The 13,186-nt window shown below is 62.6% G+C and overlaps 3 protein-coding genes across 6 annotated transcripts; 1 reads left to right on the forward strand and 2 right to left on the reverse strand.

Annotated features, from left to right (window-relative positions):
* The first annotated feature begins 6 nt into the window (after positions 1-6).
* SIAE (sialic acid acetylesterase) lies at positions 7-4,450 on the forward strand. 2 transcript variants are annotated; one of them, XM_085321203.1, is made up of 10 exons: positions 7-54; positions 416-577; positions 1,418-1,581; positions 1,698-1,836; positions 1,951-2,134; positions 2,530-2,639; positions 2,743-2,876; positions 3,062-3,216; positions 3,289-3,484; positions 3,655-4,450. In XM_085321203.1, exons 1-10 carry the CDS (start codon positions 24-26, stop codon positions 3,937-3,939), a joined length of 1,560 nt encoding a protein of 519 aa, XP_085177329.1. In that variant the 5' UTR covers positions 7-23; the 3' UTR covers positions 3,940-4,450. The 2 variants fall into 2 exon arrangements, with proteins under 2 accessions (XP_085177329.1, XP_085177330.1); XM_085321204.1 differs by having other exon boundaries at positions 3,083-3,216.
* On the reverse strand, positions 4,413-9,337 carry PANX3 (pannexin 3). Of its 2 annotated transcripts, XM_085321206.1 has the most exons (6): positions 8,648-9,337; positions 8,122-8,435; positions 6,857-6,999; positions 6,560-6,774; positions 5,747-6,411; positions 4,413-4,901 (listed from the first exon to the last, which is right to left on the reverse strand). In XM_085321206.1, exons 2-6 carry the CDS (start codon positions 8,300-8,302, stop codon positions 4,840-4,842), a joined length of 1,266 nt encoding a protein of 421 aa, XP_085177332.1. In that variant the 5' UTR covers positions 8,303-8,435; positions 8,648-9,337; the 3' UTR covers positions 4,413-4,839. The 2 variants fall into 2 exon arrangements, with proteins under 2 accessions (XP_085177332.1, XP_085177331.1); XM_085321205.1 differs by having other exon boundaries at positions 8,122-9,337.
* An 85-nt stretch (positions 9,338-9,422) lies between these two features.
* Positions 9,423-12,966, reverse strand: RPUSD4 (RNA pseudouridine synthase D4). 2 transcript variants are annotated; one of them, XM_085321207.1, is made up of 7 exons: positions 12,792-12,966; positions 11,853-12,018; positions 10,991-11,192; positions 10,746-10,839; positions 10,508-10,658; positions 10,089-10,186; positions 9,423-9,933 (listed from the first exon to the last, which is right to left on the reverse strand). In XM_085321207.1, the coding sequence occupies exons 1-7, from the start codon at positions 12,948-12,950 to the stop codon at positions 9,736-9,738; spliced, it is 1,068 nt and encodes a 355-aa protein (XP_085177333.1). In that variant the 5' UTR covers positions 12,951-12,966; the 3' UTR covers positions 9,423-9,735. The 2 variants fall into 2 exon arrangements, with proteins under 2 accessions (XP_085177333.1, XP_085177335.1); XM_085321209.1 differs by lacking the exon at positions 12,792-12,966 and adding an exon at positions 12,129-12,601.
* Between the last annotated feature and the right edge of the window lie 220 nt (positions 12,967-13,186).

Raw genomic sequence — 13,186 nt, forward strand, 5'->3', positions numbered from 1 at the left:
GGAGGATGGCGGCGGTGCCGGCGATGTGCCTGCTGCTGCTGGCCGGGGCGGCAGGTGAGGGTCCCGGGGGGGGACGGTGGGAGGGAGCGGGGAGCAGGAGGCCGGAGCCCGCCATGGAGCCACTCTGGTGCCTTCTCCCTGCTTTTGCACACCCACGGCCSAGCCCTGTTCACAGCAGGGGGGAAAAAAAAAACCCTGGTGAGCGTATTTATGAACAGCTCGGGCGCCGGAGGTGCTCTGGTCGGCTGATCTGTGCCCGGGAGGGAGCTGGAGGCCRCGCGGCTGTGCCGTAACACGATTTTCGTTGTTTCCCGCCTCTCTGAATGACGTTATCGACGCTTAGCGGTGCTGTCCCCGGGCTGCCCAGGGTGGGTTTTTGAGGGGTTTCCRCGCCGTTTTCGTTCCGCCGTCCCAGGGGCGACGCTTCGCTTCGCCTCCTATTACACGGACCACATGGTGCTGCAGAWGGAGCCGGCGGGCGCCGTGGTGTGGGGCTACGGGCAGCCGGGTGCCGCYGTCGCCCTCTCGCTCGCCCGGGACGGTGCCGTCATCATGAAGAAGATGGCGCAAGTTAAAGGTGAGTCCCGGCCCCTCACTTTTAAGGGGGGGGGGGGAAACTACTACTACTAATAAAAGAAATCGGCTCAGGGTTGGCTGATCTAGAGCGGGTGATGGAGCCCAGTCGCCAGGCTGCGGGAGGGAGGACACGGRTGGAGCTTCTCTCCTTGTTAAAGCAATCACTGGGAAAACCTCTGGAGCAATCCTGGCTTTTATTTATTTTTTTTKGGGGGGGGGATGTGTCTCCCTCAGAGGATCCTGTTATCCGTAAGCCCTAAAGGGCGCTGCCTCTGTGAGCACGGCCTTTCCAGCGCCTTGGAGGGCCCCGAAGGTATCTCAGATACYGTGCGTGGGAGGTCTGCGCCCGCTGCCTCTGCCCCCAGCACTTGGCTGCTCCTCTGCCCTGAGTCAGGGGCAGCCGTTCTGGATAAACCCACGGGATCTGCTCCTGACTGGGCTGGAAAAATCTGCCTTAGGCTCGAGCGGAGTTTCTTTGTGCCTCAGTTCTGCACCTCTAAAATTAGCTGGAGACATCTCGGTGTCACACCCGCCAAGCTGCTTCTCTAATCCTGCTCCACCTGGCAGCTTCTGCTCTGACACACATTTGTCTTGGAGATTTATTTTATTTAGTTAGTTTTTTGTTGTTGTTTTAACCCCCGCTTTTCTGCGAAAGGAGAGACCCTCTGAATGCGGAAAGGTTCCTTATCCAAACGTACTTGCCCATTTCCCAGGGCTGCCTCCGAACAGGGAAGTTTTCCTTCATTAAATGCTTATCTCCATCACCAGCTGCTTATCCATCCCTTTCGTGAGGCTCCTGAAGCCTTCGTGGGACTCCAGGAAGCGTCCTTTTCCCTTTCAGAGCCCTCGGGAACGTGGAAAGTCATCCTGGATCCCATGGCTCACGGCGGCCCTTACGCCCTGATGGCGGAGCAGCGCTCAGAGAACCTGACGCTGCAGGACATCTACTTCGGGGACGTCTGGCTCTGCAGCGGCCAGAGTAACATGGCGATGACCGTCCTGCAGGTGACACCCACCCRCCGTGCCGCAGAGTCGGGGCAGCACGCTGCCAGCTCGGGTGAGCCCCATTCCCAGCACGGGGAAAAGGCCTCTCGGGCTCACGGCCTTGTCCTGCTTCCTAGGTCATCAACGCCAGCAAGGAACTCGCGGCGGCCGCTCRCTACCCTTACGTCCGCGTGTTTGCCACGGCTCCCGCGCGCTCCGACACGGAGCTGGAGGACCTCGCGCGGGTCGACGTGCCGTGGTCCGTCCCCACGGCTGGTGAGTACCATCTGCYTCCGGAAAAGCCTTGGAAATGGCCTTGCCACCCTCCTCTTTTCTCCCCCCCCCACCACCTTGTGTTTGGGGACCTGCAGCCTGCTGCTCCTCCAACAGGAATCCTGGGCCACGGCAACTTCACTTACTTCTCAGCTCTGTGCTGGCTCTTCGGACGCTACCTCTAYGAGACGCTGCGGTACCCCGTGGGGCTGCTGGAGTCCGCCTGGGGCGGCACCCCCATCGAGGCCTGGTCCTCGCCGAGGGTTCTGCAGGCGTGCGGCCTCCAGGAGGATGCGGCAAGGTGGGAGAAGATCGCGCGGAAAGGCCCCCCGGCTCTGCGCCAGGCCACCCCCCGGAGCGTCCGCGCGCCTACCGCGCTCTTGGCTCGTCCTTCGCTTCCCCGTCCCTCGAGCTGCCTTCAACGGAGTCATCAGAGCGCGGATTTTTCACCTGCTCAGGGAAAAGCTTCCCTCCTGGGCCGAGAGCCTAGGGCACATCCCAGCAGGAAAAGGGCAGGGAGGTGGGAGAGATGCAGCCAAGCGCTCCCRGCTTGCGGCTGCCTCGCTGTAACTCTGCAAGCGTGCTGGTGCCCGAGACGCTCGAAGTGCCAGCGGAGCCCCCCAGATATTCTATGGGGGATCTGCCACCCTCCAGCTCTGCCTTGTTTTTATGTTTTGGTTATTATTTTTTTTTCAGGTTCTCCCCTCACGAGCATCTCTCAGGGCCACAGGCGCCTTCCGTGCTCTGGAACGCCATGATCCACCCCCTGCTCAACGTGACGCTGCGCGGCATCGCCTGGTACCAGGGTAAGGCCCCTCCGGCTGCGGCRTGGCCGCTCGCCGGCTCGGTTCTCAGCAGCTTTTTTGTTTTTCTTTCCCCTCCCCTCTGCCGTCCCGGCTCTCGCTGCAGGCGAGGCCAACGCCTTCGTGCACACYGACCTCTACAACTGCACCTTCCCTGCGCTCGTCGCCGACTGGCGCCAGGCTTTCCACGCCGGCTCCGCGGGGCAGACGGAGCCGCTGCTGCCCTTCGGCTTCGTGCAGGTGAGGCGAGCGCTCCGCCGTGGCGGCGGTAGCGGCGGGGTTGGGGGGGGGTCCGAGCCCGTTTCAGGCCGAGCCCCCGGGGTTCCCCTCCGCCACCTCGGCAGCGGTGGAGCAGAAGCGCAGGGCGAGGAGGCGCCAGGCGCAGGAAGGGCTCTGGCGCTTCCCTGGCTCTTCCTGCCTCGCAGCTGGCCCCGTACCGCCGGCAGAGCCCGGACGACGGCTTCGCCCGCCTCCGCTGGCACCAGACGGCCGACGTGGGCTTCGCGCCCAACCCCAGGATGCCGCGCACCTTCATGGCCGTGGCCGCGGACCTGGGCGACGAGCGCTCTCCCTACGGCAGGTGAGGCCCCGCGGAGCGGCTGCTGGGCTGCGGCGGAGGGACTGGGCCTACCTTCCTCCTCTTCCTCGGCAGCATCCACCCCCGGGACAAGCAGAGCGTGGCCCGCCGGCTGCTCCTGGGCGCCAGGGCCGTGGCGTACGGGGAGAAAGGCCTGGTTTTCCAGGGGCCCTACCCGACGCGGGCCACTGGGGACGCGACCGGGGACCTGCTCAATGTCACCTACAACCAGGAGCTTGTGTGGCGCCGGAGGGTTGAGCGYGCCTTCGAGGTGAGGAGCAGCAATGGCACCAGCGCTTCTTTTGCTGCTCTTTGAACCCCAAAATTTCATCACGAAGCCCGGAAAACTACCAGGATGGGGACGAAGCAGCGGGAAGGAGGCAGGGGTGGGAGAAAGGGAGCTCACRGTGATGGAGGCTTCTCCTCCTTTCCCTCCTCCAGGTCTGCTGCTCCAGCCAGCTCCCACTGGCGCCATGCCAGTGGGTGCCGGCACCCGTGGTGGCCGTGGAGTCCCGGAGGGTGACGCTGACCCTCGCCGGGTGCRGGGCCCCGGCGCTGGGCTTGCGCTACGCCTGGGCCGAGTGGCCGTGCGAGTACCAGGCGTGCGCCCTGTACAACGGCCAGGGCCTGCCCGCGCCGCCCTTCCGCACAGACGCGCTCCCGGGGAGCCGGGRGCCTTTCTCCACATCCCTGCACCTGCCCCTGGTTTTCCCAGGGGGAATGTGAGCGAGGGCACCCAGCCCTCTTGCATCCCAAACTGTCCCGCTTCCCCCTGCAGCTCCGGCTTCACCCAGCCTTTGTGCAAGCAACCCCGGGCTACGCGGCGGCGCCGCGGTTAGCGCTTTCCACCTCGAGGAGGAGGGGGCCTATTTGCTTAATGAAGCCTCCTAATTAAGCAGCTCTCAGCCCTTGAAGTCAGAGAGTGGCTTTGAAAGCCTCCACTGCTACGGATCTGCCTCTTCGCTGCTGCTGCTGCTCCTGCCGGCGTGGTCCCAGCAGAGCTGGTCCCGGAGCAGGGCGAGGGCTGAACTGCTGCTTCCCCCTGCCCAGCTGCRCGTAGGATCCTAAACCAGCCCCCAGCCGTTGGGTGAAAATCCCCCCCCCCCAAAAAATAACTTCGGTCAGACATGGCCTACACTGGGGCCAGGGCAGCGATTCACACGGGGCAAGGCGCTTCGTTAGCGTAGCGAGTGCCGTAGGTGCAGGAAGCCTCGTTTAATAAAGGTTTGTGTAATTCTTTGGGCCTTTTCCCTCCAGGGCTGGGCTGTTCCCACRTGGCCCCTTGGCCCCCATTCCCCCCGGTTTTGTGAAATCGGGCACTCCGTGGCACCCAACGCTCTGAATGAGACAGCCGAGAGTTTCTGCACAGAAAGGTGATTTTTTTTAAAAAATGCTTTTTTTGCCAGAGATGAAGGGCTCAGACCTCCATCCCTTTAACTCTGTACGTAAAGAAAGATCTCAAGACCCAGCAGCGACGCTGGGTGCCGACACTGGAGCCGTGCGTTACAGACACCACCCGAGTTTAATGCGTTCAAGCGACGCCAGCACCGGGGAAAGGGGGCAAACCGGATCCCAAACGGGCCGCACGGAGCTCGGGTTGCGCTTGGCCACCGCAGGTCGCCGGAGTCAGGCGGAGCCGAGCGAGTCCCTGGCGGCTTTTTCCTTGGCTTCTGCCCTGGGTTTCATCTCTGTGCAGGAGGGAAAGGAGAGTATTAAAGCTGGGTGGTGGAGCGAGCTTGGACGGGACCTCTGGGGCTTTCTCTGCCGGTGTGCCACTAGCCAAAGAGCCAGGCACACTAGCCCTGTGGTTGCTGTGACAACACGGGTGCTAAATCTAGCTCAATCCATCTTTTTAAGGAAAAAAAAAAAAAAAAAAAGAAGCCCCACAGACCTCAGGAAAGGTGCCCAGGCGTCCCGGCTCCAGCCCTGCGAGAGCTTAGCTGTCTGGCAGAGCCTGGAAGCCGCAGCTGCACGGGGCAGGGAGCCGTGTGAAGTGTCCCCCCCCCACCCCACCCCGGCTCCCAAAATCTCGCCGGGGAGAACGGCAATCCCTGGTGGGGTACAGATACCTGCGGAGGCCGTGGCGCGAGCCGGCCTCACAGCATCCTTCGCTGCTACCACCAATATACCAGCACCCAGGGGCTCGAGCAGCGTCCCACCCGCCCCCTTCCCACCCTGAGCCTGGGGCCAGGCTCTTTTCTCTGCCAAAAATAGGGCTCAAGGCGGCAGCTCTCCCGTTTCTCGGCAAAACCGTTCCTATAGCAACCCCTGCCCACGCACCGGCTCCGGGTATCGGCACAGCCCCGGCTTGCCAGCACCCATCCCCAGCTGTGAAGTGTGGGGGGAGGCCGAGCCGGCAGCAACCTTCCACCCCAGCCCCAGCTCTTCCCCACCTTAAGGTCCCAGCAAAGGGTTAATGGCCATGGTGGGTGGACCCAGCCGGGCTGGGATCAGGTGGCAGGAGCAGGGAGAAGAGAGGGACAGAAGAGAGCGAAGCTGCCGCCCCTACCAAAAAAAGTGCCCGAGGACCTACCCAGGGCCTCGCCGTTGGAGTGCTGCGCGGTGCTGTCGACCTCCGGGGCGCAAGCCTGGTATTTCGGCTTGGTGGTCTCCAGCCCAGCCAGCAGTGTCATGAAGTCGATGACGGTATCGATGTCCTGCTTGTTGGAGGTGGCTTCCCGCAGGGCACTCACGGCGTTGAGGCGGCTGAAGGACGTCAACTCGGAGATGTTGGCCCGCAGGAAGAGCAGGATGACGTTGAGGTCGTTGATGGGGCAGGTGAGCATCTTGCGGCTGAGGAGGTCGAAGGCGGGCAGCATCTCGTAGACGGAGAGCAGCCCCTTGTCCCACTGGCAGAGCTGCAAGGCGTTGTAGATGACGACRGGCACGAGGAGGACATAGACGCTGCCGACGGAGAAGCTGATGAGCTGGAAGATGGAGAAGAAGGCCAGCTTGCAGGGGATGAGCGGSGGCACATGGGCCTCGGCCTGGAGCAGCCCCGTTTTGATGGAGCAGCTGAATTCATCCTGGAAGAAGATGTTGAGGTGGAGGAAGACCAGGTAGAGACAGGTGGCAGCCAAGAACAAGAGCAGCAGCAGGTTCCTCAGCAGGTAGATGAACACCAGGGAGTGGGAGCGCTGTTTGCAGGTGAGGTAGCGCTCGAGCAACGGGAACTCAAAGTATCTCTCCTCACGGGCCCTGGGGGCAGAGAAGRCATTAGAGCCACCTCCATCGCTGAAGGTCCCAGGTGAGGGCGTAACCCCAATGCAGCAACGCAGAGGGGCCACGGAGTGATGCAGCAGCCGGTTCTTGAGCACCCCAGGGTGCCCCCACGCTGTGGCCTCACCTYTCGTACTCCTCCCAGAAGCGCTCGGGCTCAGCGCTGGCCTGCTGGACCTTCCTCATGTGCTGCACCAGGCGCACRGAGCGGTTGTAGGACTTGTCCAGCTCATCGATGATGAAGAGGAGGTCGGAGTGGAGCGCAGGGATGGCCGCGTAGCGCCACAGCAGGTAGGGCAGGTACATGAGCACCGCAACGACGAGCAGCGAGTAGGGGAAGACCTGGGCCAAGGGGACAAGYGGCCAATAAAGCATCCCGCGGTGCAGCATTTAGAGGTGCCCACGTCGAGCCAAACCCCCGTACCTTGAGAGCCCAGAGGGACTTGGCGACGGCGTGTCCCTCGGCGTCGAAGCCGTGATGGACGAGCGATTCCCAGCAGGCCGTGTCGACGTAGGCAGCCTGCTTCCCCGTGAAGTTGGAGGGTGAGAAGCAGCTGATCTGCGAGCCTAGGACGAAGAGCGGGGTCGGAGCCCGACGGGACAAGCGCCCGCGGGCACCGGGGCCGGAGGGGCAGGTCCACCCTGGCGCGGAGCCCAGCGCCTGGACGGGAGGCAACTACGGCCACAAACCTCAGTCTCAGAGGTCCGGCCAGGACACGTGTCACCCACGGAAAGCACGTATATATTTATATACATAAGGGACCGCTCAGAAACGGGGCAGAAAAGCCTGTTTCACAGCGGTCTTGTAGCCACCCTTCTCCGTTGCTGGATTTTCTGGCTCTTAGTGGGACAGTGCTGCAGAGCGAGGACTTTTCCATCGCTCTCCTAACACACACACACACACACACACACACGTTTTTAGCATGACCGTGGCAAGGGAATTAATGGAGATGGGCCAGAAACCAGAGCGAAACCAAACCCCCAGGGGCAGCAGCAGACAGTCAGCCGAGTCCGGATTTAGCTCGAGGTCAGGGACGCATCCGATTGTGTTATCAAAGAAACCCTGTGTGTGCTGCAATCGCAGGCTCGCTCCCATCAACCGGGGCAGAGGGGGGGAGGAAAGAAACCCCAATCAAGGCGAGCACTGTTAGCGCACTCTCTGAGCTGGCCCGGCTCCTGCAGGGGACACGGGGACAGCGAAAACGCCCCGGGCACGTGGAGGGGAGAGAGAGAAGAGCGAGATCACCCGCGACTCAAAATAAAACACCAGCGCCGCCGACCGCATCGGCCCGCGAAAGCCAACGGCTTCACCCTCCCGGAGCAGCCCTGGCTCCGGGAGATCCCACCTGAAYGGCAGCGCCCTCCCGCTCCGAAACAACTCCCTGCAGCCCCCAGCACTGCTATTCCTATTGCTGCACCATCCTGGCTCGCAGTAATTAATCAATAAATGTTTACCAGCAAGCAGTTAATTCCCTCCAGACAGAAGAGGGGGAATTTCCAGATGTCCACGTCCGTCTTTGCGTTGCACCATGGTGCAAACCTAAGGGCTTCGCCGCCACGGCTGCTCGGTGGCAGCACCTGCCGGTGCTCGAAGCACGAGCCCAGACCCTTCCGCAGCTCTCCGAGCCTCTCCGCGGCRCGCAGACGGAGCCCGGCTCCCGGTCCCCCTTCCCCAGCGCGGCGACTCACCCGCGGAGAACTCGCGGGCGAACGCCAGCGAGACGAGGAAGAGCGGCAGCCCCACGGTGACGAACTTGAGCACGCGGTCGCTCGGCAGCTCCAGGCGCAGGCCCTTGGCCCGGGAGCCGTCGGGATCYGGCAGCAGCGCGTCGGAGAGCATGTACTCGGCGGCCGTGTGCGAGAGGGACATCTTGGCGGTCGGCGGCACGGGCCGGCCCACGTCGAAGAGGAGACGGCTGCTACCGCTGGGGGCTCCGGGACCGTCTGAGGCGCGACGCTGTAGAGCCAACGGAGTCGTTCGCCGAGCGTTACGTACTGGGCGGCTGCAAACGACAGCTTAGACCATGAGTTAAATCGACTGATAATTACAGGGGGGGAACCTCTCCCCGGGGAAGACACAAATAGCACCCCCCAAAATAGGGGATAAAAGGAGCCATCCGAGCACCGGGGCAGCGCAGCAACGGCCGAGAAGGCGGCATTCCTGCCCGGCCACAGCCGCCCGCCTCGTGGCCCGGCTCCTTGTGGTTTTACTCGCCTCTCTCATAAGCAGATGTATTTCTAGCAGCATGCTGCAGGGGCGTGGGGCTCCCAAGCTATTTTCACCTCGTGTACCGAGGTTGCATTTTTGGGGGGAGGTTTTGGTTTTTTTTTTGGGGGGGGGGGGGCAGAATTTAGCTCCGGTTCCCCCGGACTGCAGCTTCTCAATCTCTCCGCTCGCCCCCCCTCCTCGCCCCACTCTCAGCGGCGGCGCGAGGCTTTGCCGCGCGGGGGAAGGAACCTGGCTCCGAGGGACCACCAGCCCACACGAGAGCGGGGACGAGGCGGCAAGCTTCAGAGGGAGAGGCATCCAGATAACAGGATCCAAAAATAAGAGATATGGAAATCAGGGGGGGCGGCAGGGAGAGGAAAAATCCCCCACCCCCACCCCGGGGCCCTGTCGCTAAGCAGGGCTTCAGCGCCGCTGCAGAGCAGAGATCGGCTAGCTGGAAAGCCCCGTGCTGGCATCTCCCACAGCGCCAAGCAGAGAGAGTCCCGGAGAGGCTTGGCCAAGCCAAGGAACTGCTCGCGATGCCGTGGCTCTGTGCAGGTCTCTCAGCATGGCAAAAACAAACAAACAAACAAACAAATCCACAGCCACTGCCAAAACACGTTTGGTTTTCGAACGGAGGCGTCTCCAAATTTGAGAGCCCTGCGGCAGCAGAAGGGCTGAGCACCCGGCGCAGGAGGGACAGCGCCCAGGGCCGATCAAACCGGCTCAGGACCCGAGACGCTCCTGGCCTGACCACAGAGAGCACACGGACCGTCAGCACGACAGGAACAGGATCCTTTATTGCTCAGAGATGAGTCCGAAGCACGGACAGCGAGACCGCTTTCTGTCCAGCCTCGTTTGTCTAAATAAGTCACGTTCCTGCACTGAATTGGGCAGGAAACACATGCCACTATCTGGTTTGAAGCCAGCAAAACTTGTTACCCAGTGGACAAGGTCTCTCTCAAGCAGCAGAGACTGTAGTTCTCATCACGCTGCTGGCTCCAAGGCGGACTCCACTGCCAAAYGGCGGGAGCCAGAGCTACCACAAGCTGGAGATGCGGGGAGGCACGGTACCAGGCTTGTCCTGCCTCTTCTCAGTCCTCAGGAACCTCCAGCTTCAGCTTCAGCATCGTGTTTTTGAAGAAGGAGGGTGGTTTGCACACGAGGTCTATACACTTGTCCTCGCCGGTGCCCAAGGGCAGGGAGAGCCGGCGGGCGTGGAGGTGGAGGGGGAGGTGGCGTGCCTTCGTCTGCTCCAGTTTCAGCCTCTTCAAGGTGATTTCAGGAAGCTTCTGCAGTGAGGACAGAAAGTGGGGTGAGAACAGTGCCAAAAAGCCTCCCACCAGCCGATCTCTTTTGCTGCGGTGGGGAGGCCACAAAACGCTGGGARGCTCCATCTGCCCCCGTATCCTGCCCTGACTCCCCGCCAGCGCGGGCCCAGCCCTACCTGGGGCGCCAGCTTGCTCCAGTGCGAGTATTTGTGATCCCCCAGGATGGGGCACCCCAAGCCATAGGCCAGGTGAACCCGGATCTGGTGCTTCACTCCTGAGGAAGGGTGGGGAGAGGAGAAACGTTACCACTGCCGCCGCTCCGTGCCTGCTGCCCACCCGGCACACGCCAACGCAACCCTCACAGAAGGGCACCGGATAATCCTGTGCCGAGATCGCCGACAACCAGAGAGTGGCAGCAAACCATCGCCAAGAGGCAGCTGGTGCCCAGAGCTTCCCACTCGTCCAAAAGGATTTAAGTCTAAAGATTAGCCTCTGCTTCCAGGGCTGCTCTGAGCACCGCTCGGCTGCGGAGCCACGCAGAAAGCACGGCCAGGGCCGACGAAGCAGCGCCCTGAGYGCGGATGCCAGGCCTTACCCGTGAYGGGCTGGAGCTCCAGGAGAGAGCAGGCGGAAGAGCTAGCCAGGACGCGGTACCGCGTCACAGCGCTTTCGGCATTGCGGTTCTTGCGGATTTTCATCACCTTCCCGTCCTCGGGAGCCAGGCGGTAGTTCGGGGACAGCGTCATCTGGAGCAGAGCGAGAGGGTGGGCTCACGGGCAGGCAGGAGAAGCGGAGGAGCCCGGAYGTCTGGGGCCAAGGGCCCGAGCGCTCACCTTGTAGTGCGACTGGTGGCTCTGCACCTCCTTCTCCATGATGGGGATCTCCACAACCCCCTCGGCGGGGTCTGGGTCCCCCAAACTGATTGCCCTGGCRGGGAGAAACCCAAGGTCTGCAGAGCCTCAGTCACTCCAGCTACTCCTCTCCTGCTCCTGTACCCAGCCCCACCACAGGAGAAGCAAAGACTCTGCTCGAACCTACAGGCCCTTCAGAGACACTTCTCCCACAAAACCCCTCCTACCAGTAAATCTTCTCCACCTGTCGAGTTTTGAAGAGGAGACGGATCTTTTCCRCTGCCTCTTTGCTCCGTGCCAGGACCATCACGCCTGTGGTCTCTTTGTCCAGCCGGTGACACAGGTGCAAGGGCTCAGCTTTCATGTTCTCCAGCATCTTGGCCAAAATGGGCAGCACATCAGTGATGCAGTTCTTGACCCCGGGGCCACCTGCGTAAGCCAGGAGGAGCAAAGCAATCAGAGCAGATACTCATCTCTCCGTGTACCTTCATGCCCTTAAATTAGCTGCCCGCAAGGCGAGAGGATGGGATGGCACGACAGGRTAGGATTCCTACACCGTCTTTTTCAACGGTGATTGCTAAAAGGGGCTGCRCTACCTGTTCCATTTCCAAGACAGACTGTTCAAGCCATCTCAATATGGGATCGGGGGCAAAGATGACAAACAGCCCATAATGCTTCTTGGAGCACAAAGCTGGAGGGGAAAAATCTTATCGTAATGAGAAAAGAGACAGAAGATACCCTGCCAGCACCCTGGGGCCATTTCCAGTTTCCCCTTTCCAGTTAAATAGGAGATTCCCCCAAGACCCAGGTCCTTTTTCAGCTCATGACACTCTAAAATCAAAGYGACAGCCTGCGCCGTGCAGATCACGTGAGATCACTATGGTCTCCAGCRGCTCATAAACTCTAAATCAGCAGCTAGTAATTCAGCAGCAGCGTTTACTACATTCGCAACGCTTAAAGCTACACRATCCCCAACAGTTTGGGAGAAGGAAAATCAGCAGAGGTTTCTCTACAAGAAAGACAACGGAAGAGATGCTTGTGCCCTGGTGTTAGCGCCAACGCTGCACGGCACCACCAGCTTTTCCTCACCGTGCACGGGAAGGCCGTAGGGTTTATTGATCACCACGACCTCATCATTTTGGTACACGACTCCCTGCCGGAGCACTTTGGCCAGCACRTTGGGGTGGACTCGCTGCAGCTGCTTGCTCAGCGCGGCAAGTCCTTGGATCCGTCTCTGTAGCGGGTCTTTGGGGATCTGCGGGAAGAGCAAAACCCGCACAGCGGAGGATGAATCGCTTTGYGGCTCAACTCCTGGCTTCCGCGCAAAGCTCCCGCGTGGCCTGACACAACTCGCTCGCCTTCCACCTGCTCCTCGCTTCCCGGCAGCATTCCGAGGACGACTGTGATGCTGTCGGTTCCTACGGTGACAAAGGCCACGCGCCGTCCCCGGGTCCCACCACAACAACCACCTCCGCGGGGCCTCGCTTGGCAGCGCGCGGGGTGGCCGCTTCAGGGCCTCCCCCCTCGCCTGGCCGCCTCGACGCCTGCCGCCGGCTGCGGCGACACCTCGATCACGCCGTCACCCAGTTCCTGCCGGCAGCGGCCCAAGGAGCGGAGGCCAAGGCCGCAGAAGGAAGGGACGGCCGTAAGGTCTGAGACAACAAATAGCACCGACAGCGCGGGCAGYTCCTCGGCTTTTAGGGGGGTTCTCAATGCTCTGTCCCGGCTGGGAGGTAGAGGGAAGGGCAGAGCACCCACACCGASCCGGGGAACGACGCGGGCCTGGGCCGGGCTGCAGCCCCGCACGCCCGACCCACCTCAGCCCRCCGCCGCGGGCAGGGGGGACCCCGGCGGCCGCCGCGGGGGGCGCCGGGAGATGTAGTCCAGGCGCCGCGCGGCGCCCACGCTGCCGCGGCGCATGCCGGGAGCTGTAGTCCGCTCGCAGCGCCGCTCCGCGCCCGCGGGGCGCGCCGGGAGCTGTAGTCCCCGCGCCTCAGCGCCGCCGCCGGCCCGCGGCGCCGCCCTCACCTCGCGCTTCTCCCGCTCGCTCTTCTGCGCCCGCAGCCGCTCCGCCAGCTCCTCGGCCCGCACCGCTGCCGCCCGCCCGCTCAGGCAGATCCCGCGCGCGGCCTGGCCCAGGGCTGCGGCCGGCCGCCACAGCCGCACCCCGCCGCCGCTCGCCGCCATCTTCCCTCCCCTTCTCCGTCCCCTTCCGCCGGGGCGCACGGCCAATGGCGGCAGCGCTGCCGCAGCGAGGCCGCCCAATGGGGGCGGCAGGCAGYCAAGCGGCGGCCAATGGAGTCGCCGCGGAGGGCGGACCTCAGAGGCGGGCCGCCCAATGGCGGCGGGCCCCGCCCCGCCGTTTAAACGCCGGTGACGGTTGGCAGCCGTTAACGGTCGCGGCGCGAGGACAGGAGAACAGC

Source organism: Rhea americana, unplaced genomic scaffold (assembly GCF_003343005.1).
Source record: "Rhea americana isolate MKP2758 unplaced genomic scaffold, rheAme1 scaffold_687, whole genome shotgun sequence".
In the NCBI taxonomy this organism is placed as follows: Eukaryota; Metazoa; Chordata; class Aves; order Rheiformes; family Rheidae; genus Rhea; species Rhea americana.